Raw genomic sequence first — 26,722 nt, 5'->3', positions numbered from 1 at the left:
CCGCAAATGCAGATTAGTCACATACGAATACGGAAGGAATACAATGATACGGAATATTACGAATATGGATGGAAGTCAAATTTCATTTATAACTAAATATATCATTTTTTTAAATGTAATATATATATATATATATATATATATATATATATATATATATACTGGTTGACGGGTTGACCCGTGAATCCAAACAGATAACCCAACCCAACCCATGAAATAAATGAGTTGGTAGGTTGACGGGTCAAAACTCTTAACCGAAACCTGTCTATTTTCGGGTGGGATCAGTGTCCGGTTACATGTTGGGTCGAAAGTTGTCACCCCTAGTTTTAAGAGTTGTTAATGATAACCATTTTTCTTATTGTAGGACATATATCACATGTTTTCACACTTCCGAGTGTATAAGAAGAAATTAACATTGTTGGGAAATTTATACAAAACGTAATGCAGTTTTTTATACAATTTAAGAGCGTATTTAGATCAAATTAGTAAAGTTAGGTCTAGTCAAAGAGCGTGTTTTAGATAGATAATTTGGCAACCGAGAGGTATTAAAGCGTGTTAATATCTTTTGGTACCAATTTAGAATAATAATCATGAATTACATCAAATCATAATAGAATTAAATGACAACATTCAGGACTAAAACTAGAACTAGAACATTTCCAACAAATTGTTTACAAACCTAATTCATTTTCTATATGTTCTTAAAGTAAATTGTTATTTTCATTATTTAACTTTTTGCAAATAAAACCCCCCTTTGTAACCAAAATATTGCGCAAAGAGGTATAGATTTTTATGTCGTGTCTCTGTGGTTCGATTATGCTTGCTTTGTAATATTTTTTAGTACATTAAAGTAGTGTATTTGAAGTCTATTGTACCCCTAATTTGTTGGGTCTAACATCCCTAACAAATAGCATACAAAAAAATTGATCAAATATGAACAAAAACGATAGTTTGTTACCCTCCTGAGTCATTTTCTCTAATACAAATGACAATATTCATATGTCAATATATTTTAGTTTTTATCGGTTAATTATTAAATATATTGTGTGTTCAATAAAAATTATTTGATTTTCGAATTTAAAATTTTTGTAAGAACTTGTTATTTATAGTTTAGCATGTATAAAAGTTGCCATGATTTCTTTTTAACTTACATAACATTACATGTGATTTACAAAATAACATTTAATTTTCTAAAATGATTTCTCATATATCTGTTTAGCTTGTATGTATAGCGGACAACTACAAAAATCATTTTAAGAAACAAAATAAGTTTTCATTGAATACATATGCTAAACTGACAAATAAATGAAAAAATTATGTTAGTTTTAGGCTTTTAGCACATATTAAACGGACAAGGAAAATAAAAGGTTGCAGTGGAAATTATTTAAAAAACAAAAAAACGGATGGTTTTTATTGAGTGGAATAGAATATAATAATTAAAATTAAAATGTTTTTGTGTAAAATCCCTAAAAATGAAATAATATTGTTTGCTACTTTATTTATTATATTTGATCCTTCATCGGAATTGAACCCCTAGATTCGAACCCTAATAACTTGCAAAACCCAAAATAATACAAAACCGTCGTTGTTGAACTTCAGGGTAACTGTCATAGTTATCTTCAGGTGTTCGATGATTCAAATGCCATTGTAATAATCGCTTGCCTGCCTCCTGTAATTCGTTATCGCGATCAGTTTGTGCATAGAAACCAGGTATAGGTTCCTTGATTATCCCCAACTGATTAATATTAAATCTCAAATCCATTACCTTACATAAAACTAAATGCCTTTCGCTTCAAGATATGTCGATGTCTTACTTACAGTCTCTTCCTTCTCCTTCTGTTAGTATGAAGGTCCAGATCAGTTTTTTCTTTTCCCTTTTTACAGGTAATTGATGAATTAGTAGTTATTTACTCGTCTCTGTAAGAATTAAGAAACAAACTGTTGAATGTATATCAGTTTTGTTCTTTTTTTGAATGACAACTTCGTTTTCTTGTTTCATTTCCAGCTTTCCTCTATCAAACAGGCATCGTTGGTTCTGTGGTTGTACCTGCAACCAGTTGCTATGCTCTTGACAATTCTAGCCACATTCATGATTTTGTATCCTCCTCAAGTAACTGCAATTTGGAATTAAATTCTGTATTACTTGGTGACAAAAAAAAGTTTGTTTTCTCTAACATACTATACAGAGTAGCTGGTTTGGACACCCTATTGAGTATGATGGAGTGGTAATTTCCTTTTGTACATTTTGACCTTGATTTCATTCTAGTTGTTTTAATTTGGGATAGTTTCTTTTGTACATATTGATCTTGATTTCCTTGTATTTAGGATACTGATTATGCAATTCGATTCTGTAAAGATGTGGAAACAAGATCACAACCGGTGACTCATCATACCTTGTTTAATGATTAAAATGTATTATATTTATTATAAACATGATGGCAAAATTGTAAATGTGTGAGCTTACTGCAGGGGTATGTTGCTTTTGGCAGATTTGATGACTTCAATTATTTTGTTGCTGGTTCAGGACGTTATGATTTTGTTCAAGTAAGCTGAATTTGAGAATCTTTATATCTCATTCATGAAAATTTGTTCTTCAATATGTTTGATTTATAATAGTGGTTTTTTTTTATGCATTAGGAATTTTATAATGGTGATCTTCAACACTGTGAAATAAGTCTTGACAAAAGGGGGCGTACAGCTCAAGTAAACATCATATGTGGTGATTGCCCAAATGGGCGTTGCAAAGGTATGTGAGTTTTTTTGGATCTTTTTTGATTTTTCTCTGAATTTAAAACTTTTTAAATGTTCTAAAGATATTTGCATGTTTTTTTTAATAAAAAAATTGTACCCAATTCTCAGGTGGACTTGAATGTGTATGCAATGTTACACTTGAGTCAGATTGCAGGTTTTCTCTAGCAAAACTTGTGTTTTTCGTTAGCACTAATTTTTTCACTCCTACATGCTAATAGTTTTTTTTTGAAATTATTTCTAATATTTGAATGCAGAATTATTGTTGAACTTGCAATTCCATGTGAGAAACCAGGGTTACGAGTGTTTGAAGGATTCACAGTGGGTTTTCATCCAAGATCATGGGAAATTGTAAGATATTATATTAAATTGTAATATTTTATAAATCATGATTGATTTGAAGTTATGTTGGAAAAATTACTATTATACCCTTGACTCACTGCTTAACTCCTCATAGGTTTACAATGGCATGACTCAAATCGGTTACGAAAAGGCTTATAAGGATTACAGGTGTGAGAAGAAGATGTACTTTCATTTATTGGTTCTTAAACTAATGTTTTGTTAGAAAATTACTATTTTACCCTTTGTTTACTTTATTGCAGGTTTGATACAGACCAGAGTGATGTATCACTCTATATGACAGCAATTGCATCCCTTTCACATTTAGTAAAAAAACCATCCATAAAGGTATATATATACTCATATTTACCCAGTTTCTTTTGTTTCCATTGATTGGATTCTATTTTTCATTTTTATTTTTTTTAAATTTAATCTTTTTGTAAATTTTAAGGTTTCTCCAGAGACCGGTTTGGAGGTTACTTTGTCTGGTTCAGGGGCAACCGGGACTCCACCTACAACTTTGTCTCCAACATTGTTGAACATCGATTGGAGATGTACAATTATTTTATATATCTATTATTCTATATTTCATCATGACTCGATTTTTTATAAAATTTATAAAATTTCAGGTGAAAAAACCAGTGAGAATCCGTATGAGGTTGAAATAACTATCCCAGTGGAGGGTTATGATCCCATTCAGTTTACTCTTACAAAAATGTGCGGTAATACTCAATTTCTTATCTGTTTGACCAAAGTGTTTGACTATTAATAAAAAATGTCTAAAATGCCCCTCAATATGAAAAATAGTGGCATCATCTGATGCATGATTTTTCTTCATAACATTGCAGAATCTAGGCAAAATAAAGGAGGGGATTCTACTAAAGGATGGGCTCTATTTGGAATTTTTTCCTGCGTGTATGTAAATTTAATTATCTCTATTTACACAGCACTTATATCTTTAATAAATTGCATATTTCAAAGCATAGATTACTTTCTTAGTGTTATTAATGCAAAACACATTGTAAATGGAGCAGATTCTTTGTCATTTCAATACTATTCTGCTGTGGTGGCTTTGTTTACAAGACTCGAGTACAAAAACAGGTAGGATATATATCATATATGTCTAATTTCGTCTTTTATAAAAATATAAACATTATTTTGTTTGTTTTTCTGATGAAAATTTATAAACTTTTGTTGATAAATGCAGCATGGGATTGATGCATTGCCGGGCATGACAATTTTATCTGCATGTTTGGAGACTGTAAGTGAATATTTTTATACATAAAAAAAAAAGTTTTATAATTTTTGACACAAAATAAAATTAAAAAATCAGGTGAGTGGTGTTGGAGGGGGATCAGGGTCAGGGTCAGGGTACCTAAGGGTGGATGATCCTAATGATGTTTTTACAAGTCAAGCTTCATGGACACGAGAGCCTACTGAAGTGGCTTCAGGATCTTCAAGAACAAGTGAGAGAAAATATGGGACGTAATTACCCTTTTGGCCTATTCTTGTTAACTTCAAGTGATATACAAGGGAAGGCGTTTCTTTTTCCTATTATGCCCTCCAACCAGATTCTAGTGTTCCCCACGGGAGTACAAGCATTGGATCTAAGTGTTTCTTGACTGTATTTGTTGTGACAAAATTACATTTACATTGTTTGGGAATAATCCTATGTGGGATCATGTTCATGGAGTTTGAACTTATAGAGTTATAGTGCTTTATGTTGTTTACATATCAAAGAAGCAAGCATGTTTCGAGCTTTAGTTGATTGTGTATGGTTCAAGATTGTAGTTTAAATGATAGGTTTGTTTGAGATTGTATTCTTTCTTAGTTATAAAAAATAGGGATGATTAGAAAAAAAAAATTATCAAACAAAGAGAAACTAAATACAAAGATGTGGTTTCAAGTTGGGTTAATGATAAATTATAAGGATAATAAACTTTATCACGCGTAAATCGTACTGTACTGTATAATGTAGGATCGGTTTGGTTTGGTTTGGTTTGGTTTAGCTGATCCATTTACTTATCCCCAAGTAAAATTATAGATAACTAGACAGAAAATATAAAATTACATAAAAATACATTTAAAGTTATAATTATAAACGAGTTTACACCAAATTTGCCAACAAACTATCTCAAGCTATAAAAATCAATTTATATATTTATTACATCAAGAATTACCAAATTTGCCAACAAACTATCTCAAATAGCTATAAAAGTCAATTTATATATTTATTACATCAAGAATTAGTCGATCTTAAAAATTGTTGTTAATTATTCTCATATTTTTCTACAAATGTATTTTTTTTAAACGGCCATTTTATGATTTATACCTTTTTTTTAAATTACGTTTTTGACAAAAAGAAATTTACAAAAAATAATTACTACTGGTTTATATTTACAAATTTGTAAAACGAATATATAGAAAAATGATTTTTTTACATGTTTATAATCTTACAATTTTAAAAATAAATATATAAAGTAATTTAGAAAATGAATTTGAAACAAAATACTAATTGGTACAAATTAAAAATCTTTAATAAAATTATACAAACCGATTCATAAAGTTGTAAAAAAAAAAATTAAGTTTTATAAAACATAAAATTATTTTAAAAAAATATGAAAATTTTGAACATATTATAAAAATTATTAATAAATTATATAACAATTTTTTTAAAAAAAACTACATTACAATAAACTAAAAAGACAAATTAACTTATAGTATGCAGTTCCATGACGATGATTCAACCGTTCAAAAGTCTCATTTGAAACATAGTGATATTAAGAGTAAAATAGGAGCGTGTTTGACACACAATTTTTGAAAGCTTCTAATAGTAATAGCGTTTAACAAAAAAAAGTTTTGTTCAACAGTAAAAGATTCTGGTTTTAAATAAAACGAAAAAATTCAAATTCAAAAGCTAACAAAAAAAAACCTTTAATAATTTTGCAAATTGATTTCATTTTAAAAAAATCAAATGGCATGTTTTTGATAATTCGGTTTATATAATTTTACATGTTTTAAAAATATCAAACTATATATATTTATATATAAATAAAAACTACGACGTCCAGTAACTCTTTATACTGTTTTACAAACTGCTATTTTAATGGTTTAAAAAAATAATTAAAAAAAAAATAGATCAAAAAGACAAAAAGTAACCAGAGATCCCCTGCTTTTTATCAGAAATACAAAGTGCCCCCTTTAACTTTTATATTCCCTAAAACCTCCTGCTGATGCAAATCTTGAAAACCTATCGCCGTCGGACTGTAAATCTTGTCTAAAACCCTGCATTCCTGGTTTTTCATTTTTCCCATCAATATTTTCCATGATCACGCAAGAATAAGGCTATTAACATGAAGAAATACTACTACCAAAGACTTTCCCAATCCCTCTCACTTCACCAATTTCGTTTATTAGGGCTTCGAAGCTCCAATTTGATTGAATCTCATCCCCCACAATGTACCAATTTGCATACCATCCGAGGATTCTGCGCTTCTCCACAACAATCAAATTCAAACCCTTCAACGCCGTCCAGTCGCGTCTCGGACATCGTTAACGAGCTAATGAATTTAACGTTGCTTGAATCCGCAGACTTGACTGAGGTTATGAGGAAGAAAATGGGTATAAATGAGATGCCGGTAATGGCGGTGATGATGCCCGGCATGGGGCTGAAGACCGGAATGAAAGGAGGCGCCGGCGGTGCGGTGAAAGGTGGGGAAGAGAAGGCGGCAGAGAAGACAGCGTTTGATTTGAAACTTGAAGGTGGATTTGATGCTGGGTCGAAGATTAAGATCATTAAGGAAGTGAGAACATTTACTGATCTGGGTTTGAAGGAGGCTAAAGAATTAGTGGAGAAAGCTCCTACCTTGTTGAAGAAAGGAGTACCAAAAGAGGAAGCTGAGAAGATTATTGAGAAAATGAAGACAATTGGGGCTAAAGTCATTATGGAATGAGGTAATTGTATTTGAAATCCTTTAAAGTATCAGATTAATTAGTTGATATCCTGTTCTTTCATATGTATGATCTTGAACTGATGTTTAAGATGTCAGAAGTGTTTTTGAACCTTTGAGTTAATGTTGATTACACATCACACATATTGCTGCAAATAGAACAATCTTGCTGGTAAATTTGTGGCGAAATCAATTTTATACTTCCATTTTGAAGGTACTAATCCTGAATTAAATGTTAAGTTGCGACTCGTTTATTTGATTTTGAATCACATGAACTTATGGTTTTTTCATGTTTTAGATCAGAGGTATTTTCAATTTATGTACTTTATTCTGTACACGCTGTTTAGTTCAATACTACTGGTTTAGTTTCATTTTAGTTGAATGGAGTTGACTCATGATGTACATGTACTTATATTTGACATAGCTAAAATCGACTTCCCCATAACATTTATTTTAATTTGGTTTACACAAATAAATGTAAAATGGCCATTAGCAAAGGATTAGTTTCTTGATACATTAAGCCGGGTTTTAGAGGAAAAATGAAGAATGGCAAATTGGAAAAGGATTAGTGTCTTGATACATTAATCCAGGTTTTTGTCTTAACTCATTATGTCATTGTGTCCAGATTAAGTCAAAAAGAAACAACCATGTATAGCTGAATCCAGATTAAATGCTTAATCCACTAAGCCAGTTAAGTTAAAAAGAAACAGCCCCTTAATCCGATAAGTTATATATCAGTGCTTTTTTTTGAATTTATGCAGAAAGAACAATTTAACAGATTTTTTTTTTGGAAATGAGACTTTCCCCATAAAATCCTAACCTTTTACTCCCTTCCATTTTCCCAAGTGTGCCATTATTTTCTCAAATATTTTTAATCATCCTTTATCCAAACAACACTTTAGCAAAAAAGAGCAGGTTTCTCAAATGCTACTATGTATATCTATATGTTGATAACTAGCAATTGTTCTTTTAATATTGTTTTTTAATTTCTTTTTCACATGAGTAATAAGAAATCAATAATCATTTGCCCTTTTCTCATATTCAGGTAACTTTGGAGATCATGGCAGAGTTTCTTAACCTCATACGCATACTTATGTTCTTTGTAGAAGTGTTCATTCATATTTCTATGCCAAAAAAGCAACATTTAAGGTTTTAAGGTTTGGTACACTGGTATCATAGGAACTGAAGCTTTTTAGAAGATCATTTACCTTCTCTTTTTGATATTTTTTCATCCCAAAATAATTGTAACAGAGAGTTGTGATCCAGATTTTGAACAATTTGTGCATCATGATCGCATGCGCTAGTAAAATAGTCTTCATTTCTTACCTGAAAAAAAAAAACAATCCTGATTGGTCTTCTCAAGCTTGTTTTTGTGTTTTTTTGTTTAATAAAATTATTTTAAGTAAAATATCATGCAAAACATGAAAACAAGTTGTATATTACATTTTTCACATAAATAGAATCAAATGAAATTTAAGTGATGAAACCTCCAAGCACAAAATTTGAAGAGTTGGTCCAAAAATGATCAAAAGAGGTAAGCATATAATAATATAACACAAATAACCATTTTTTCAACATATTTTTATCACAATGACCAAATATATTTTGCATTGTTTTTTCTAGTATCATAATTTTCCCCGAAAAAACCGGAAACCAATTTTACTATACAGAATTTTATTTACATATCAAAAAATATTGAATTATATCATTTGCTAAATAAACACGAGTTAGCAAAATATTATGTTTTGGGTTGTTTGATATGTTTTTTATTGGGTCTTTTTGGGTTTAGATCAATAATATTATGACAATTTGATACTATAACAACATATGATATACCTCTTACTAGCATGAGACAAGCTTTGACTCAATTAACCATTATCAAAAAACCTTAAAATGCTTTTTTAGGAATCAATGGAATTCTATTATAAATATATAATTATTTTAAGATAAATATTATAAATATAAAAATCGTTTCGTGTTACACAGTTTTCTCATTTTTTTTTATTAACTCAAATTTGAAATTCCATTACCAAAAGTGGATCCGTATAGACGGGATCTTATATGCTCTTCAAACAAACAGGTCGGTGTAACATTACGTACTGCCATTTCTTCTCCCTCCATAAACACCTAAACTTGCATACTACGAACGCTAACTGTCGTCGGCAAAACTAAATTATGACTCAGTCGACGGATTGGCGATGGGAGAACGCCACCGCGGGATCCGTTGCCGGTCTTGCTACCGTCACGTTTTCTCATCCGCTCGATGTTGTCCGGACTAGATTCCAAGGTGCGTAAATGTTGATTTACTCAGATTGATCGTGTCTAGTTTCGTACTCTAATAACAAGTTTATTCTACATCTATTTTCGTTGATTTTATTCGATTTAACAGTTAATGATGGTCGGAACCCTAACCTTCCGACCTACAAGCACACTCCTCATGCTCTCTTCACCATTGGTCGATCAGAGGTGCGTTTATTCAACACTATTCGTTGTTGCTAAATTTCAATTTCTCCTGTTCATGCAAACGGGCGTTTTATAGCTCATTTATTGTAAACTTACAACTAGGAAAGGAATTTGATAATTCTATTGCGTTCTTGTTTCGTGCATATGGTGATTTGATACAATTTAGTGTTTCAAAAGCGAACTTAATCATTTTTAATTATTGTTGGTCTCAGTTCCAGATACAGATTAAAGATATATGAAGGAAGCATGATGTATGATTGGTACGATAGGGTTTGGTTTTTACATACTGCTTCGTATGAAAGTCCATTCTCTAATCTCTAGTGCTGATGACCCCATAGCTAACATGATTATTTCTCATGTTAATAAGCATTTATACAGATTGAGTCAACCCCGGCTTAACTTCTAATTCAATTTAATTTGGTAGTAACAGATCAAGTACCATAAGCAGTGTTCTACATCCAACTCCATTGATTTTTTATTAGTATTAGTAAGATATGCTTAACTACTCATGTCTGGAATCATTTAACTCAACATAAAATCTCATACCACTATAAACATTTCGTTATGTTTCCCTGTTCAGTATTCATGCTGCTGTAATTATTGAATTGAATTACTCCTATAACTAGATATGATATTGACATATTGTATTCATCATTCCAAGTAGAATTTTATCCCTTTGGAAGTTGTTCACATGTTCTGCTTAATGTAGTAATTATATGGTTGCCATTTATTTTTTCAGGGTCTCAGAGGGCTCTATTCTGGCTTTTGCCCTGCAGTGCTAGGATCAACTATCTCATGGGGTCTATACTTCTTTTTGTAAGTGAAGCATTGAGCCCTGCAGTACTTAAGCTATACTTAATTATTCTATTGAAGGTTTTATAATAGGGCACCATAGTGCATAGTGCATAGTACGTAATAGATCTATTGTAATGCTCTTGTCCTTTCAGTCATAAACAATGATAAATTACTCTGGCTTGATATGTAATATGAACACCTGTAGCCAGTTGAAGAATTCAAGCTTTCTATTCTCGTAATTAAATTTGGGTAGTAATGTATGGGTTTACTCGGACATTACAAAATATGCTACTATCAAAACGGAGCTAATTAAAGTTTAGTGCTCTATAAAATATTAAACATAGTAAAAGTTTATTAACTTCAAGTAAGACCAATAAAAATATATATACTTTATTGTAATTTCTTTAAATATATATATATATATATATATATATATATATATATATATATATATATAATATAATATTTTGGAAGGAAAAGAACACACTCAACCATGGAATGAAAATCAGTCAAATGAAAGGAATTACATTCCCTCAGGAATAGTCCATTACATGGAATGCACCATTCCATTCCTTCCCTGCTTACCAAAATCCGACTTTGGATTTTAGAACCTATACAAGCTTTTCCTACATGGATACCCATACAATTGCACATTGCTGAACCCGAGGGTATTTTAGAATATTGTTGAACCCGAGGGTATTTTAGAATCATGCATATCCAACTTGTTGACATATATACCCTTTTGTTGAATAGCTATAACAGAGCCAAACAAAGGTACCTGAAAAATCAACAGGAAACAACTGTTCATATTCATCTTGCATCAGCTGCAGAAGCTGGAGGATTGGTGAGTTTCTTTCACTTTTTTTTTTTTTGGTTTACTATATGTCATTTCATAGATCTAATATGTATAGGTTGTTATTATTATTATTGTTACTTTTTTTCAGGTATGTCTTTTCACGAATCCTATCTGGCTTGTGAAAACACGATTACAACTTCAAACTCCTCAAAACACTCGTGCATATACTGGCTTAGCTGGTATGTTCAATTCCCATTCTTCCATTCCTCCTTTTAATAACTAAAAAGACAAAATTACCCTCACTGTGCTGTTTCCTTATTTAGATGCTTTGAAAACGATACTGAAAGATGAAGGATGGAGGGCGTTATACAAAGGGCTTTTACCGGGTCTTTTTCTGGTTAGATTTGGTACTGTTATCTCTGTTCAAAAATGTTAGAATAGAAGAACAAAATTGTTGGTTTTGAATATTAGAAAATAATCTTATTGTTTTTTTTTTTTTTTTTAAATACAGGTGACGCATGGTGCTATTCAGTTTACAGCATACGAGGAGCTTCGTAAGCTTTTGGTTGATCGAAGGGATAAACAAATGGCCTCCATTACCACTGCTGCTGACTTATTAGCAAGTTTTCGTAAGAAATTGCGTGACTTTAGGGATAAACAAAGAGGCTTGAGTTCTTACACTCCTGAGTCATTGGTAATTCATAATTCATAATATTATTATTTAATTTAGGTGATTTATTATTAAACTTTGATAATAATGATAATAATTTCGTGACAGACAACAGTTGATTACGCAGTTTTAGGAGCTTCCTCGAAACTAGCTGCCAGCCTGGCGACGTATCCGTTTCAGGTCATTCGTTCTCGCTTGCAGGTAGGTTTTATAGCATCATTAAATTTTGAATTTTGAAGCGAAATATATAGCAATGAAGTTTCCTTCTTTTTTTTTTTTAATGATTTTGAATTGTATGTACTTACTGTAGCAACGGCCCATGAATGGGGTTCCAAGATACATGGACAGCTGGCATGCCGTGAAGGAAACTGCTCGGTCAGTTTTATTTATCTTTTTTATGAAAAATCTTAATTAATACTATATTATGATTTATAAATTAATTATGGGTGGGTTGCTGCAGGTTAGAAGGCGTAAGAGGTTTTTACAGAGGGATAACAGCAAACCTTTTGAAAAACCTGCCTGCAGCTTCAATAACTTTCATTGTGTATGAAAACGTTCTGCATCTGCTAAAACTTGCAAAGACAACTAGCGAAAGGGCAAACAACTGACAAACATGTATTTTATTTTATGGTACCACTTTTGGCATAAAAACAACAATTCATTTAATACGCTTGCTTTCTTCATTTTTTTTTTTTTTTTAGTTTTTAAGGAATGTATATGTAGCGAACATGTAATTGGTTATCGCTGTTATTGTCTGTCAAGAACAAAACTTCCTTTGAATCATTCAGTCATTATAAGCATTCAAAAATATAAGGAAGGAGGCAAGCAACATAACTAGTCTTCCAATCTCATCGAAATAAGCAAACCCAAAGCCCAACTTTTATGAAATGTTAGTAAAAATACACCATAAAGCTGATATTCGTTACTTACCCAACACAACACTTGTGTATAAATTATAATCAAAGTTAAAAGACTATCTACTAACAAACTAAATCTGATGTGTACTTTTATTTTTAATGCATTGTTCCCATAAATAAATGATGCAGTACTTCTCATGGTATAGATTGATAAAATGTGTAAAATGAAAGCATCCTTTCCAACAGCTTGATCAATTACATAATAACAGCCAGCCCAGAGCCAGAAGAAGAAGATGTTCTTTCTGACCGAGTAAAATAACCAAGAAATGTGACCTGGCTTCATTTACAGACATTAATATTAATTACCACTTTACAGCTACATCCATCACATTAAGATTTCATTAAACTTTATCATCATGAAACCACCATCTTGTTTCTTTAGGAGATCTACCATTTCTACAGTTTCTAACATATCGATCATTATCTTCTGGTCTTTCCTGCATCCATAGGTTAAGTGTTTGTGTTATCAGTTATTACTAAAACAATACAAAATGTTTGTTATATTATCTATGTTTTTTTTTGAAGAAAAGAAAACGAACGAACCTTGACTGTTGAACTTGAAAGCATGGAGAGAATACTGATACAGACAGAGCTAACAGTCATGGCTGGCGACCATGAGTCATATAAAATATCTACAAAACAAACAGTTGAAAAAAATATTAACAAAAATGGTATAATGGACATGAATAATAATTACTTACCTAAACAAATATGGCCATTGCTATAGATGTGTGGGTGTAAAGGAGCTGGATGCAAAAATATCACCTGTATCCTTCCACCAAACAAACCATAACATAAGCTTAAGCTAAGCTAAGTAAAACACATAATTGACTTGATCAATACAGATTTCCGACACTGACCTGAGGTGCTTCCATAGGATAATTCTCAGGAAAATCAACTTGGAGTTGATACTTTTCATTAGCATAAATTGTCCCCTGAGCTCCATACACTTCAATCACCCATCTTTAAACAAGAAATAACAAATATCTTTATCAAAACTTTTCATGTTGAATGTTTAAATAGTTACAAAATAGTTGGTTGTGTCAATTCCTTCTAAGAGGGATTTTAGGTTTTTCAGATATAGTTATTTGAAAACAATAACTCTCACATATCATATGTTGAAAAAACATGATTTTTCTTTGATGGAACACATCACATGGGTATTCACCAACTTTGGACACAATTACATATGGCCATTTTTTGTCCATTTATGTAGTATTGTGCAAAAAAGTTGATTCATCATTATCATTGCAAGAAAGTTAGATTTTCCATCGTTTTGGTTCAACAAGATTCCTACTTTTGTCAAACTGAAAGGAAGTTCAAACCATTTCCATATTCTTAGAGGTTGCAATATGCTCAAGGAAGTAACACACTGGAGGAATAACATTGATTGTAGGTAATTATTAATGGTAGGTAATTTCATATTAAAAGATCATACAATTTCCTTAAATCAAAGTTGTTAGCAAATTTCATGGAGAATTGTAAGAAGAAAATCGTTACAAGACAGCGGATATGTGGAGAATCTTAACATGGTCGTGGAACCTTGAATCAAAATTTACAGTTATATCCCCTTTTATGAGTATACCACGAGGAAATAATATCGGAAATCACACTTTGGGATAGATAAACCTAGAAAAATAATTGAAATGAAAAGTTAATAACCTCTGAAGATTGTCGGTGACTTTGTGTACAAATCCAGAAGGAGGATTGACCTGCCACTCTACCAGCTCCTTTTGAAGTCTATTGCTAGCTATTTTGCTCAAAACCTGATCAATCAACATCAAATTTTAGACAAATTGACAACTGATCGCAATCAATTTTCTGGAGACGAAGTCAGTGGAACGCGTAATTTAGATACGCATCTGTGTGGGTGTACTATAAAGTCCCTAAAGTCGTGCACACACACGCATATACGTATACAGAACAGATAAAGAAGTGCATGTGAAAGATGGAGAGAGCACCTTGCGAGAAGAAGTGGAAGAGCCGGTCATGACGGAGGTAAACGGCAGAGCGAGTCACAAAGCCGGAGGTGATGCCGGAGAGAGAGAGAGAGAGAGAGAGAGAGAGAGAGAGAGAGAGAGAGAGATTGACTTTTGTATGTGTGAGGGTGGTGATGCGGTGTTGTGAGTTGTGACAGATACATGGATGGCTGGCTGCTCAATTTTATTTACGAGTAATTACATAAATAGTCCCTCAGGTTGCTGGTATATTTCAATTTGTGGTGTTTGAATTGTTTATTTTACATTATTGGTTTTTAAGAATATACAAATCTAAATATCTAATAGAACTTTAGTTAGTGTTATGAAAACATGTAAAATATAAGGTAAAAATGTTATTTTCTTTTATGAATTCAACCCTCCAAATACACTTTTTTTAAGTAAATTACACAAATGGTCCCTATGGTTAGGGGTAATTTGCGTGTTTAATTCCTAACTTGTTTTTTTAACTCGGAAGGTCCCTACTGTTTGTTTTTGTTGCGCGTTTGGTCCCTACTTATTGTTTTTGTTACGCGTTCGATCCTCATCTAACCTAAAAAGACTATTATTTAAATGTGGAAAAATGATGGGGTGGATAAGGTAAGATGAAGGGGATGGGTTTGGGGTGTGTTTATTTAAATAAATTAAAAAATCAAGGGCAAAATAGTCTTTTTAGGTAAGATAGGGACCAAGCGCGTTAACAAAAACAAACAATAAGGACCTTCCGAGTTAAAAAAATAAGTTAGGGACCAAACGTACAAATTACTCTAAACCATAGGGATCATTCGTATAATTTACTCTACTATGTATTTTGAGCTTTACTTCACATTGCTCATAGTTTATTACTACAAATGTATCACTTTCAACCAACAAAAGTTCAAAATCACCATTAATGGGAATGGGTTCAAACCCAAAATCGAAGTTAATTCATGCATCTTTGATGTTAAGTGCACCCACCAACTACTACTCCTTGTACTTATGAGTTATGACCATTTAAATCATTTTGGTTTACGTTTTCTTTCTATAAACTTTGTAATCGTTTTTTCAACAAAAAATTAAAGCAAACACAACACTATGATTTTTTTCGCTAAAATATCAAAGCAAGGTAATTGTTTTTTCAAAAGAAAAAAAAATTATTTCAGGCAATGCTATGAGTTTTTCTGTATTTCATTAAGCGAATAAAAAAAACTACCTAGAAAACATCAAAAACAAATTTTTAAAAGGTCAAAAATAATGAAGTAGCTTTGTAGTGATAAAGTGTGACATAATAATAACTGTCATTAATGATGAAAATCTAATAACTTCATAATCATCTTGAATCAGTATCTTCATGCCCTCTTACCTTATCTAAGTCTACCACACAAAACTTACACAAACAATATGAACTACTATTTTATATTTATTGAATATGAAGTAATTTACAAATGAGTAGTTGTTAATTTAAATTAAAAAGTAGTACCACAATTAACAACATTGATATTAGGAGGATGAATTCAGGATAGGAGTGATTGTGGGATAACTTTGTAAGGATTCAGTATCCCATTAGGATCCAACATCTTCTTCATAGAAGCCATCAGCTCTACCTACAAATTATCATATATCATATTTAGTCTTTAGACAACATTTATAAAAGTAATAAATACACTTAGTGAAATTAATATTTACAAAAGCAGACTTACAGTTGCAGTTGACTTGCTATAATAAATCTTTTCAGCTTTCATAAGACCTAATCCATGTTCAGCACTTATACTCCCACGTTGCTTTGATGTCCATTCATACACAAATGGTTCAATTTCTCCCAAAATCTGTAAATATAATTTTTTTTTTTATTTTAACAATTACAACAAAATATAATTTTATATTTTTGAAAAACAAAATCACAAATCTTACAGCATCATCATACTGTGGAGCCGAGACATTCAAATGAAGGTTTCCATCTCCAAGGTGACCATATCCCACTACATTTGCTTTACCACCTATTTTTCTTTTTTAAAACCAAAATCAGCAAATCATAACAAATTGAGAAAAAAAAAAGTTGCACTTTTACCTAAACGTATCCTCATTTCTTCAACAAGATCATACATTTTCTCAACAGGAATTGATAAATCATATTTATAAACAGCTCCAGCTTTCTGCAATGCTTCTGGAATTCCCTCACGAATTTGCCAAAATGATGATGCCTGATTCAAATCCTGTGCTATGGCTCCATCACTTACTAAACCACTTTCCATTGCATCCACAAGAAAACCCTCAACCTTCTCTCTACAAAAATCAGATAATAATTATTATTATATATAAATATATAAATAGGTAAAGTAAAATAGAAAAAAAGTTACTTGTCATTAGATTCATTGCTTCCAGTTGTCTCGATAAGAACATAGAAGTTGTAAATTGAAGATGGTAATGGATTTCTGATACTGTCTAAATGATGAAGAACAAGATTCATTGCTTGTGCATCAAGAAACTCAAATGCAGATAATATTTCACCAAGTCTTCTTTTAGCTTGGAATAGAAGTTTCTAAGAGACAGCAAAAAAATAATAATAATAATAATATAAGCTTTTTATTTTTTAAGAGAATAAAAAGAAAAACAATGTTTTACCTGGCAACTGATATAATCTTGACAAGCAAGGAAAGCGATGTTTACAGAAGACAGCTTTGGAGGTGTTAATATGGAAACTTTTGTTATAATACCCAAAGACCCTTCACTTCCTGAAAATAGTCAAATACATACATAAATGAGTAATAAATCAGCTAAATATTTTTATATATTTATAAAATAAAAGTTGATTTTTATGTCACACCAATAAATAAATGCTTTAGGTCATAGCCAGTGTTGTCTTTTCGCAAAGTCCCAAGCATATCAATCACATTTCCATTTGCCAAAACAACTTCAAGACCTGAAATTATTATATTTTTTAATTATATAAATGTTTAATTCCAAATTTTTAAATAGTTGAATAAAATAAAATGAGAAAAAAAGGCTTACCAAGAACAGTTCCATGAAGAGATCCATAACGTACAAGGCGTAATCCACCAGCATTAGTTGAAACATTTCCACCAATCTGACAACTTCCTTTTGCACCTAAATCTAATGGCATAATAAATCTGAAACAAAAATTAAATTAAATATGTTTACACAAATATTAATTAAATAATATTATAAATTTTAAAACTATTACCCTTGTTTGTCTAGGAAAGACATTAGATTTTCCAGTATGCATCCTGCTTCACATACCAATACACCACTCACCTGTAAAATTGTACAACTTTAATATATATTGATATTAATAAAAATGACCAAAAAGTCCTTTGGATTAGTAATATAAGAAGACTGACCTCCCTACCTCGTCAAAGGAAATAATATTATTCATGCGCCGAGTATTTATAATAACCTGAAATTGATACAGTAAATCAAAAACTAGAACAAAAGTAAACAATGAATTTAAGATGAAGGGATAGTAGTGTTGGTGTTACCTCATCAAATACAGGAACACTTCCTCCAACAAGACCTGTGTTTCCACCTTGAGGAACAACTGCCAAACATCTGGAATTGCAATACTTAAGAATTTGAGATAACTGCATGAAAACACACCCACAGTGATAACTAACTATATGTGATTAAAACAAGCATAAGAAACAACTTTGGAAAAAGGAAAGATAATACAAACCTGATCAGTGTTCTCAGGTAGGAGCATAAGCTTACTTGAGCCTTTGTACTTATGCATCCAATCTGTGTTTGCAGTTTGTAGTTCTTCTTCGTCCTGAATTACGTTTTTCATCCCTAATTTGTTTTCAAAATAGATGATATCATCATGATTTATGGTTGAAAACAAGGGGTTTCGTTGAATTATAGTGGAAGTTGCTGAACCAAAAGTTCTGTGCTGGATTCCAGGAAGATTCTGTATGTGAATTAGAGAGGATTTCTGAAGATCCCATGGAAAACGTGCAAGAAAATTCTTGAGAGGCGCAGTGCCACAATGATGCATAGAACCTGTGGAATTAGTGTCAGATAATTCGCACTTTCCCCAATTCATTTGGATGTTCATTAATCCCGGTTACTAACTCATCAGGAAATATTACAAACAATAAACAACAGTTGTGATGTATGACCTAAAAAGAGAATGTAAAACATTATTTCATGTCGATTGCGAAGTGAATTGGGATAACTATAAGCATAGGACGTGGAAAAGAGGGGTGCATAACTATAAGTGTAACTGTAGAGCGATACCTTACCTCGTGAACTTGAAGACGATCGGTGAACTTCACTGAAATTAGTGACCAATCGGCGATGATCCAGAAATCTTTTAGAGGTGTGATTCTTTTGGTTGAGTAGACGATAAGAAGCAGAAGCAGTAGCAGCAGCCATCCGCTTCTCCATTTTTGATTTTGCACTTGCTTGCCCCACTGGAACTCTTAAGCTTCAAAGCTGAATGGTTTATTGGTTTTGCGAACGATGGTTACATGTTTTCGTATGGATAATTTAAAAAATAGTTTAATTATATAAGTTATTTAATTAATAGCTAAAATATTTTTGACAAAATTGCAAGAATGGTCCTTGTGGTATGACAAAACTAGCAAATTTGGTCCAAAATGGGTTTGACTCGCGTGGATTGTCCAATAGTTTCGTTTTGTTGCGAGTTTAGTCCAATTTCCTATGAACTTTTTTATAATGACCGATTTGACCTTATTATTTTATTTTCTATTTTTCTTGTATTACAACAATTAAAAAATAAAACAAAAATAAAATCTCTCTCTCTCTCTCTCTCTCTCTCTCTCTCTCTCTCTCTCTCTCTCTCTCTCTCTCTCTCTCTCTCTCTCTCTCTCTCTTCAAGAGCTTTTTTTGGGTTTGTTCTTGTCCACCCAACTGGTCCCTCTTTAACCACCCTCATAATTGGGCTTTAATCCCAACAAAAAAACCCCTGAAGCCTCTGAAGCTTCTTGAGAGCTCAAGCACACACATATATACACACAATCACATTCATAAACCCTATATAGGCGATCTTCACCTTTCTTGCATTCACTCTCTTTCTCTCTCTCTCTCTCTCTCTCACACACACACACACACATACACAAACAAACTCTTCTTTCTCTCTATCTCTCCCTCTCTCTCTCTCACTCACTCTTAGGGTTAGCAACAACAATAAGAAACCAAAATTGGGCAAGAAAGATGATGTTGCCACCGTCTAATCTCTAATTCTTGTCATCGAGACAGAGAAAGACGTTCAGAAACCTTAAATGGCAGGCGATGGTATGAAGTCCGGTGAAATGTCGCCGCTACTATGAAGCACTTCAAAACCCACTTGCGATGGTGGTTTGCTAGAAATCGAGTCAGAGAATGAGATCGTTTGAGCCAGAGAAGAAGGATATCGTCGTTCTCGGATAAGGGTAGTGATTTAGGGTTTCGACCACTATCACTTTTGTCATTTGGGATGGAGGATTTGTGGCTCAACCATGTCATCTAGGAGGGTTTCGACCACCATCACACACGACGACATATTTTTGGTTCGACATTCCTACGAGAATGACGGTGATTTCCGGAGGTAAGAGAGGAACAGGAAGAAGGTTAGAGGATGTAGGTTCGATTAAACAGATTTAGGTTCGATTTTATTTTGGGATACCTTCATCTTCATCTTTGTCGATCATCTCTTATTTTCTCCATATCTATTAAGCAAAAAATAAACAATGGGCAAATCCACTTTTAAACCACAAAATAATTATATATTATTTTTGTTTGAACAAAAAAATAATGGTGTTTTTTGTTTGATTCCATAAAAAGAAAGAATGTAGCTGTTAATGGAAAAAATATATGTTTCATGTTCATCAATTGGAGAGAGAGAGAGATAGATTTGATTTTTGTTTTATTTTAATTGTTGTAATACAAAAAAAATGAAAAATAAAATAATAAGGGGTAAATCCGTCATTATAAAAAAGTTCATAGGAAATTGGACTAAACTCGCAAAACGAAACTATTGGGTCATCCTTACGAGCCAAACCCATTTTGGACCAAAGTTGTTAGTTTTGACATAGCACAGAGACCATTCTTGCAATTTTGTCAATATTTTTTATAATAAAATCATTGTATTCCCTAAAAAGTTGCATTTATAATCCAAACGATTGACTTGTTGTATTTTTGGTCTCTGTTTTATTGTTTTGTTGCAATTTGGCTAACAATTTGTTACCTCGCCATGTTAACCCTCCACATGTGTTACGAGGGTAAGCTTGTCTTTTCAACCTTTTATTTCTCTTGTCAGTTTAAAATCACTAGCGATCTATCCGTGCAATGCGACGGAACACAAAATATAATTGTAAAAACTAAGTATGTATTGTCATCATTGGTTAAGTCATTCGTTTAATTGATTGAGATTATTATTGCTCATGTTTACACCGAAAGAAATGAAAAAACGAACGAGATAAATACATATAAAATAGCAACTACATTTCATTTATTGATTTATTATAACTTCCCCAAGTTATTTTAATTTATCATTGTGTTTTTATCTTTTGTTCATACTAAAATATAACATATTTAAAACTTCCAAATTCAAATATCGTAGCATCATTCTATTATAGAAATCAAAAGTAAAGTTTCGTTGTATTACATATTAGCTTCTTTTGAAGTAACTGGACCTAATGATGTCCTTATTAAATAATAAATACAATGTTCACTTTCAGTTATTAATTTTGTTGTGATTAGATTTATATTAAGTGTGAGTTATTAATCATGGTTTGTGGATTGCGGATATCAATTACAATTGTATACGTACTATTATAATTATGTCAAAGAAATTAAATAAACATATTAAAATATGCGATAAAACACCAAAAACAATATATGTTGTTAAAAAGTGATCGTTTTTGTAAAAGCAATAGGAAAACCTCAAACCTAACCTTAGATGCATTTCGACTAATAAGACTAATTATGTTAACCTTTCTATATGCAAAATAGCCTTATGCTTTGGAAATGGAAACGGAACAACTTCAATTTGAGTTTATCACACCACACATACTGTCAGCTAACCTAGAAGGTATAAATCCAATAATGTTGAGATGTTATGATTGAGAGAGAAAATTGTATTTGATTCTCATTATCTGAATGCTTAAGTTACAACTGAAAACTATACATGAATATATAACTGTCTATAACTACTTGTAACAAAAGAGTTCATAGAAAAGACTAAAATGCCCTTAAGGCTAAACAAACTCTAACGACTTATACTGTAACACCCCCCCTCAATCTGGAGTGTATGGACGAAGACCCAGATTGGATGTAGCATGTTGATGTTGAGAACCATTCAATGATTTGGTGAAGACATCCGCCAATTGAGAAGTAGTAGAAATATGAGATAATTTGATTAAACCTTGTTGTAACTTCTCTCGAACATAGTGACAATCTATTTCGATATGCTTGGTACGCTCATGAAAGACGGGGTTACGAGCAATAAAGATGGCAGCTTTATTATCACACTTCAACGGTATAGGAATGATATTAGGAACTTGTAATTCATCAAGCAATCTACTGAGCCAAGCTAACTCAGCAGTAACTCGTCTCATGGATCTATATTCAGCCTCAGCGGATGATAAAGAAACAGTTGTTTGCTTTTTAGATTTCCATGAAATCGGAACACCTCCAAACAGTATAAAGAAACCACTTACAGACCTTCTTGTTATAGGACAAGCAGCCCAATCAGAATCGCAAAAAGCTTCAACTTGAAAAGACTCCTGCTTGTTGAAAAACAATCCTTGTGTGGGATTACTTTTGAGATAGTGTAAAACATGAAGAGCAGCTTCGTAATGTTCTTGACAAGGAGTTTGATTGAATTGACTTAGATGTTGAATTGCATAAGACAAATCAGGACGTGTATGCAATAAAAAATTCAATTTTCCAATCAATTGTCTGTAAGTTGTTGGATCTTTTAGAGGATCTTTCATAACAGGTGTCAATTGAGATTTAGAAGGCAATGGAGTTTTAACAGATTTGGTGGAATCTATTGAATAAAATTCAATAGTTCATTCATGAACTTTTGTTGATGTATAATCATTCCATCATTAGTAGACTGAAATTCTAATCCAAGAAAAAAAATGAAGAAAACCCAGATCTTTGATTTGAAATTGGTGATGAAGAAAAGTTTTCAAACTATTGATTTATGTGGAATCATTTCCTGTTACTAAAATGTCATCCACATAAACAGCAACGACAATTAAGGATGTATTAGTCCTCTTGAGAAATACCGAATGATCATTTTGAGAAAGATAGTACCCTTTAGACCTTAATGTTGTAGAAAGCTTAGAATACCATTGACTTGAAGCTTGTCTTAAGCCATATAAAGATTTCTTGAGTTTACATACTGTGACAACCCGAAATTTCCATTCTGAACAAACCAATTTAAGCCAATAGAAGTAGAACAGTTACAGTGAAAACTCAGATTTCGAGTATAAGTTTGGCAGTTTTCAGGATTTTACACTTAAGGAGATATTAGGAGAGTGGATGCACTAGGGTTTTGTGCAACACTGTTATTCCAATACTCTAGGACATTAGAGTTCATTCCGAGAATAGAAATATTTTCTGCCAAAAATCTCAGGACTATAAATAGAATTCTGAACCAAATTGGTTCATTAGTTGAATTCCAATTAGAGAAAAGCCAAATTCTCTCTCACGGATCTTCGGGTTTTTATCCCAAATTGTGAGTAACTCTTTCTAGTAGTGTTAGAAAGCTTTAAATGTGTTCATAACATAGATTACATAGCTAAATCATCCGATTTAGGAGTTTACTCCCCAAGGTGTTCTTGGGCGGTAAACTCCCGAAACCAAGCCTAGATTGTCCCTCGTGATTAGTAACTACCTTGGACTTGTATAGGAGTGTGTTAGGGACATGAAATCAACCAAGAACCACCCAAGTTTAGGAGTTCACGGCCCAAGAGTAGCTTAGGCCGTAAACTCCCTTGTAACATGCTCAAATGGTGCTTTTAAGGCACCTAAGGCTTAGACTTTATTTTAGACAAGTACCCTAAAGTGTTTAAAGCCTAGAAAACATAAGAAATCACTAGTATTGAGGAGTTTACGGCCAAGACAAGTTCTTGGGCCGTAAACACCTATAAAGGGGTCAAATGACACCCTAACTCCTTCCTTAAGCCAAGAGACCAATTTGGGCATGTACCTAAATGAGTTTTGGACTAGCTAACACACTTAGAACACCAAGAGTAAGGGATTTTACGGCCCAAAAGGTTCTAGGGCCGTGAACTCCATAAAATGGTGCCAAATAGTGCCATAAACTCTTCTAAAGCCAAGTACAAAAGCCTAGTTTAGTTCCTAGTTAATTTAGAGACTTGAAAACACCATAAACACCCTCCCAAGGGAGTTTACAGCCGTAAACTCCAAGGGAATATGGTCCCAAGGCCGTAAACTCCTTAAAGGAGTTAATATGACACCCAAACACTTGTTTAAACCTTGGAACCAATTACCACTAGAGTTGTATAAATTCTAAGCTCCATATAGAGACCTTATTGAGAGTTTACGGCCAGGAGTTTACTCCCCTGGGCCGTAAACTCCAAAACATATGGTCATTAGACCTTAAACTCCCATTAGAGGCATTGCACTCCTTTGTTGCAACCCTTTAGCCTCCTAGCACTTGACCAAAAGTGTTTTCCTCGCGTTTAAATGTTTATACTTGTATAATTAGTGTTTTAATCACTAATTATTTATATACATATGTCTTCATATGTAATTAGGATCATTGTGTGTGTCTAAAGTCTTCACTTGACACCAAGCACTTGCCCGATCCTTCCTTACGATAACAGTCCGTTCAATTCTAGTCACTTACTGCAGGTGAGTCCATACCCCTTAACTAATGTTTTAAACTATTTTTAAATGTTTTATGGGGGGGGATACAAGTAGAATCATGCTAGTTATTATATCAATCACATGTGATTAATATAAAGCATTCAAAAGATTTGGCTACTCATTAGCCGTTTTACCAAACAGTTTCCTTCAAATGATTTTTATAAACATTTTATATGTTTTAAACTCGTTATTACACTGTATAGTTTACTCTGTATATCACATTCCAAACTTATTTACAATTGTGTTTCAAACAAATGTTTCTTCATACTAAACTATTTTATCATACCCATGCCTTCAAATTGTTTTATAGATTGACATCAAGTCGGTCTTTTCTTAGAAAATATTTATGTTCAAAGGTTTTACAAATCTTATTTTTTTCTTTTATATTATAAATTGCATGCCTCTATATGTATAGTTATATAAGAAATGTTTAAAAGACTTAGGAAGGCTATCCACCCTATTTCCTTTTCGCGCTTGAGATGTGGTCTGGTGGGATATCGGGTACTCGTCCGATGGTCGTTTAAATATTAGTTATATATCATGTGTACTTGTATAGTCATAAAAGGTCCTTCCAGTTCATCTCATGCCCTTGGGTAGCAAGGGTATACATCCATGTCCATACGTACCAGTTAGACTACTAGTAAACTACCATATGGGTAGTTTAGGAAGATACTAGAACTATTACTAGAACGCGATATCATACTATGAGTCAGTTCATTCATGAGTCAATACTTACTACTAGAAGAACATATACAACTATACTAGAGAAGAACATATACAACTATACTAGAATGATTACATTACTATACTTGCTAGGTAGAGAGCACATACATTACAGCTAGAACAGTTCATTACATTACATATACATGAATACGTTAATAAAATTATGATCCACTGTATCGGAGCATGCCTTAAATGTCATGGCCTGAGTTGTAGCTAGAATTCTCTTGGAGGGAGAGCGTGAGTTTGCGTATAGATCTATACTGGATTGACTATCCTACACCTTGCTGCTAGCTACAGCCGGACCTGCAGGTCTGCGGGTGCCAAACGTCATTCCGTTATTACGACCATTCGTATGTCGTTGTTACCAGTCGATAGTATGGTGAAATTAATCACATGATGCCTTAATATAAATCCGGTTTAAGGTAGTTAGTACAGCAGTAGTTCTTATAGCGCTACGTTTTAGTACTACATTAATTTTCCCTGTACATATATTTAGTGATCTTTTCACTTAAACTATAAATGTAAAAACTATATTTTGATAATGATAGTTACACTTGGGAAAAATTACACACTTTTACAAGAGACGAACATATAGAACAGTTAAGTCTTGGTAGAAGACTACATAGAGATCAGTTAAGTCTTGGTAGAAGACTCCCGGTTATAATAGTAGGAATCATAGGGATTCCTAGGGTTTTTCAAACGTTTACAGTTGTTTTACAAACATTTTCATACTTACAGTTCATATACAAATTCTTACATACAAATTCTTACTTACAAATTCTTACATACAAATTAAGACACTAAATACTTATGATCTCACCAGCTTCAAAGCTGATACTCGCTTTCAAAATTACTTGTATCCTCAGGTCATTATAGACAGGTACCGATGCAAGGAGAAAGGAAGATGGAGCTTGTTCAAGACTCATCTTTCATTTTGGTTTATGCTTTAGTGTTTATCAAAATTTGATAGAACATACTTGTATAATAATTCTATTATTAATGCAATGGAGGATGTTGTTGCTTGGTTACTACTTTTCATTGTTGTGATACTGTACATGACGTCCTCTGCCCCAGAACGTTTCCGCCGTTCTTGGTTTTGGGGTGTGACAGATTGGTATTAGAGCATTGTTTATAGTGAATTAAGTATATCAACCCATAAAAGATATACTAAATATATATACATAAGGGATTAAAAATACTCTGACCAAGAGTTTATACTTTAAATAATAAAATATTTAAGTAAGTATACGTGCCTGCATTCATACTAAAATCAGTGTCACTAGGACAGTGCAAAAGAATTATGATTGTTGGGCAACACAAGTGGGCTTAGAGGCATATGGTCAAAACTGGGAAGATATAGCCTGATCACCTATATTATCCGAGGGTTGACTAGCATGTGCCTAAGTTTAATTGTGTGGTTGCAACAATGCTAAAATCTTACCAACCCTACCACAATGAGAACAATAGAACATAACATTAAAATTAAAATACTATAGGAGTATTTG

The 26,722-nt window shown here is 32.5% G+C and overlaps 4 protein-coding genes and 1 pseudogene across 8 annotated transcripts; 3 read left to right on the top strand and 2 right to left on the bottom strand.

The window, feature by feature from the left end:
• The first annotated feature begins 1,515 nt into the window (after positions 1-1,515).
• LOC145087334 (G-protein coupled receptor) lies at positions 1,516-4,850 on the top strand. 3 transcript variants are annotated; one of them, XM_079025277.1, is made up of 17 exons: positions 1,516-1,710; positions 1,844-1,884; positions 2,006-2,097; positions 2,187-2,225; positions 2,326-2,379; positions 2,470-2,544; positions 2,638-2,746; positions 2,860-2,905; positions 3,006-3,099; positions 3,206-3,258; positions 3,351-3,435; positions 3,539-3,641; positions 3,717-3,809; positions 3,936-4,002; positions 4,122-4,188; positions 4,295-4,348; positions 4,421-4,850. In XM_079025277.1, the coding sequence occupies exons 2-17, from the start codon at positions 1,845-1,847 to the stop codon at positions 4,574-4,576; spliced, it is 1,227 nt and encodes a 408-aa protein (XP_078881403.1). In that variant the 5' UTR covers positions 1,516-1,710; position 1,844; the 3' UTR covers positions 4,577-4,850. The 3 variants fall into 3 exon arrangements, with proteins under 3 accessions (XP_078881403.1, XP_078881402.1, XP_078881404.1); XM_079025276.1 differs by having other exon boundaries at positions 1,798-1,884; XM_079025278.1 differs by lacking the exon at positions 1,844-1,884 and having other exon boundaries at positions 2,490-2,544.
• Positions 4,851-6,307: 1,457 nt separating this feature from the next.
• Positions 6,308-8,346, top strand: LOC145087332 (uncharacterized; annotated as a pseudogene). Its single transcript, XR_013700774.1, has 2 exons — positions 6,308-7,041; positions 8,083-8,346. The product of XR_013700774.1 is annotated as an uncharacterized LOC145087332 (transcript).
• Positions 8,347-9,057: 711 nt separating this feature from the next.
• On the top strand, positions 9,058-12,552 carry LOC145087331 (folate transporter 1, chloroplastic-like). Its single transcript, XM_079025273.1, has 10 exons — positions 9,058-9,324; positions 9,427-9,503; positions 10,240-10,316; positions 11,049-11,139; positions 11,240-11,330; positions 11,415-11,488; positions 11,603-11,785; positions 11,870-11,962; positions 12,072-12,136; positions 12,222-12,552. Exons 1-10 carry the CDS (start codon positions 9,213-9,215, stop codon positions 12,367-12,369), a joined length of 1,011 nt encoding a protein of 336 aa, XP_078881399.1. The 5' UTR covers positions 9,058-9,212; the 3' UTR covers positions 12,370-12,552.
• Positions 12,553-12,791: 239 nt separating this feature from the next.
• LOC145087333 (putative ubiquitin-conjugating enzyme E2 16) lies at positions 12,792-14,820 on the bottom strand. The gene is made up of 6 exons (XM_079025275.1): positions 14,640-14,820; positions 14,341-14,444; positions 13,539-13,641; positions 13,380-13,443; positions 13,222-13,310; positions 12,792-13,115 (listed from the first exon to the last, which is right to left on the bottom strand). The coding sequence occupies exons 1-6, from the start codon at positions 14,667-14,669 to the stop codon at positions 13,020-13,022; spliced, it is 486 nt and encodes a 161-aa protein (XP_078881401.1). The 5' UTR covers positions 14,670-14,820; the 3' UTR covers positions 12,792-13,019.
• Positions 14,821-16,035: 1,215 nt separating this feature from the next.
• On the bottom strand, positions 16,036-19,120 carry D2HGDH (FAD-linked oxidases family protein). 2 transcript variants are annotated; one of them, XM_079025271.1, is made up of 13 exons: positions 18,890-19,120; positions 18,325-18,647; positions 18,131-18,232; positions 18,001-18,048; positions 17,836-17,906; positions 17,643-17,761; positions 17,458-17,553; positions 17,256-17,365; positions 16,991-17,172; positions 16,702-16,916; positions 16,545-16,630; positions 16,334-16,459; positions 16,036-16,237 (listed from the first exon to the last, which is right to left on the bottom strand). In XM_079025271.1, exons 1-13 carry the CDS (start codon positions 19,032-19,034, stop codon positions 16,148-16,150), a joined length of 1,713 nt encoding a protein of 570 aa, XP_078881397.1. In that variant the 5' UTR covers positions 19,035-19,120; the 3' UTR covers positions 16,036-16,147. The 2 variants fall into 2 exon arrangements, with proteins under 2 accessions (XP_078881397.1, XP_078881398.1); XM_079025272.1 differs by lacking the exons at positions 16,036-16,237; positions 16,334-16,459 and having other exon boundaries at positions 16,545-16,638.
• Positions 19,121-26,722: the final 7,602 nt, after the last annotated feature.

The sequence above is a fragment of the Lactuca serriola genome, chromosome 2, assembly GCF_051521515.1.
Source record: "Lactuca serriola cultivar US96UC23 chromosome 2, Lser_US96UC23_V15, whole genome shotgun sequence".
In the NCBI taxonomy this organism is placed as follows: domain Eukaryota; kingdom Viridiplantae; phylum Streptophyta; class Magnoliopsida; order Asterales; family Asteraceae; genus Lactuca; species Lactuca serriola.
Note: the sequence above shows the minus strand (reverse complement) of the source record. Positions and strands in the feature narration are given on the sequence as shown.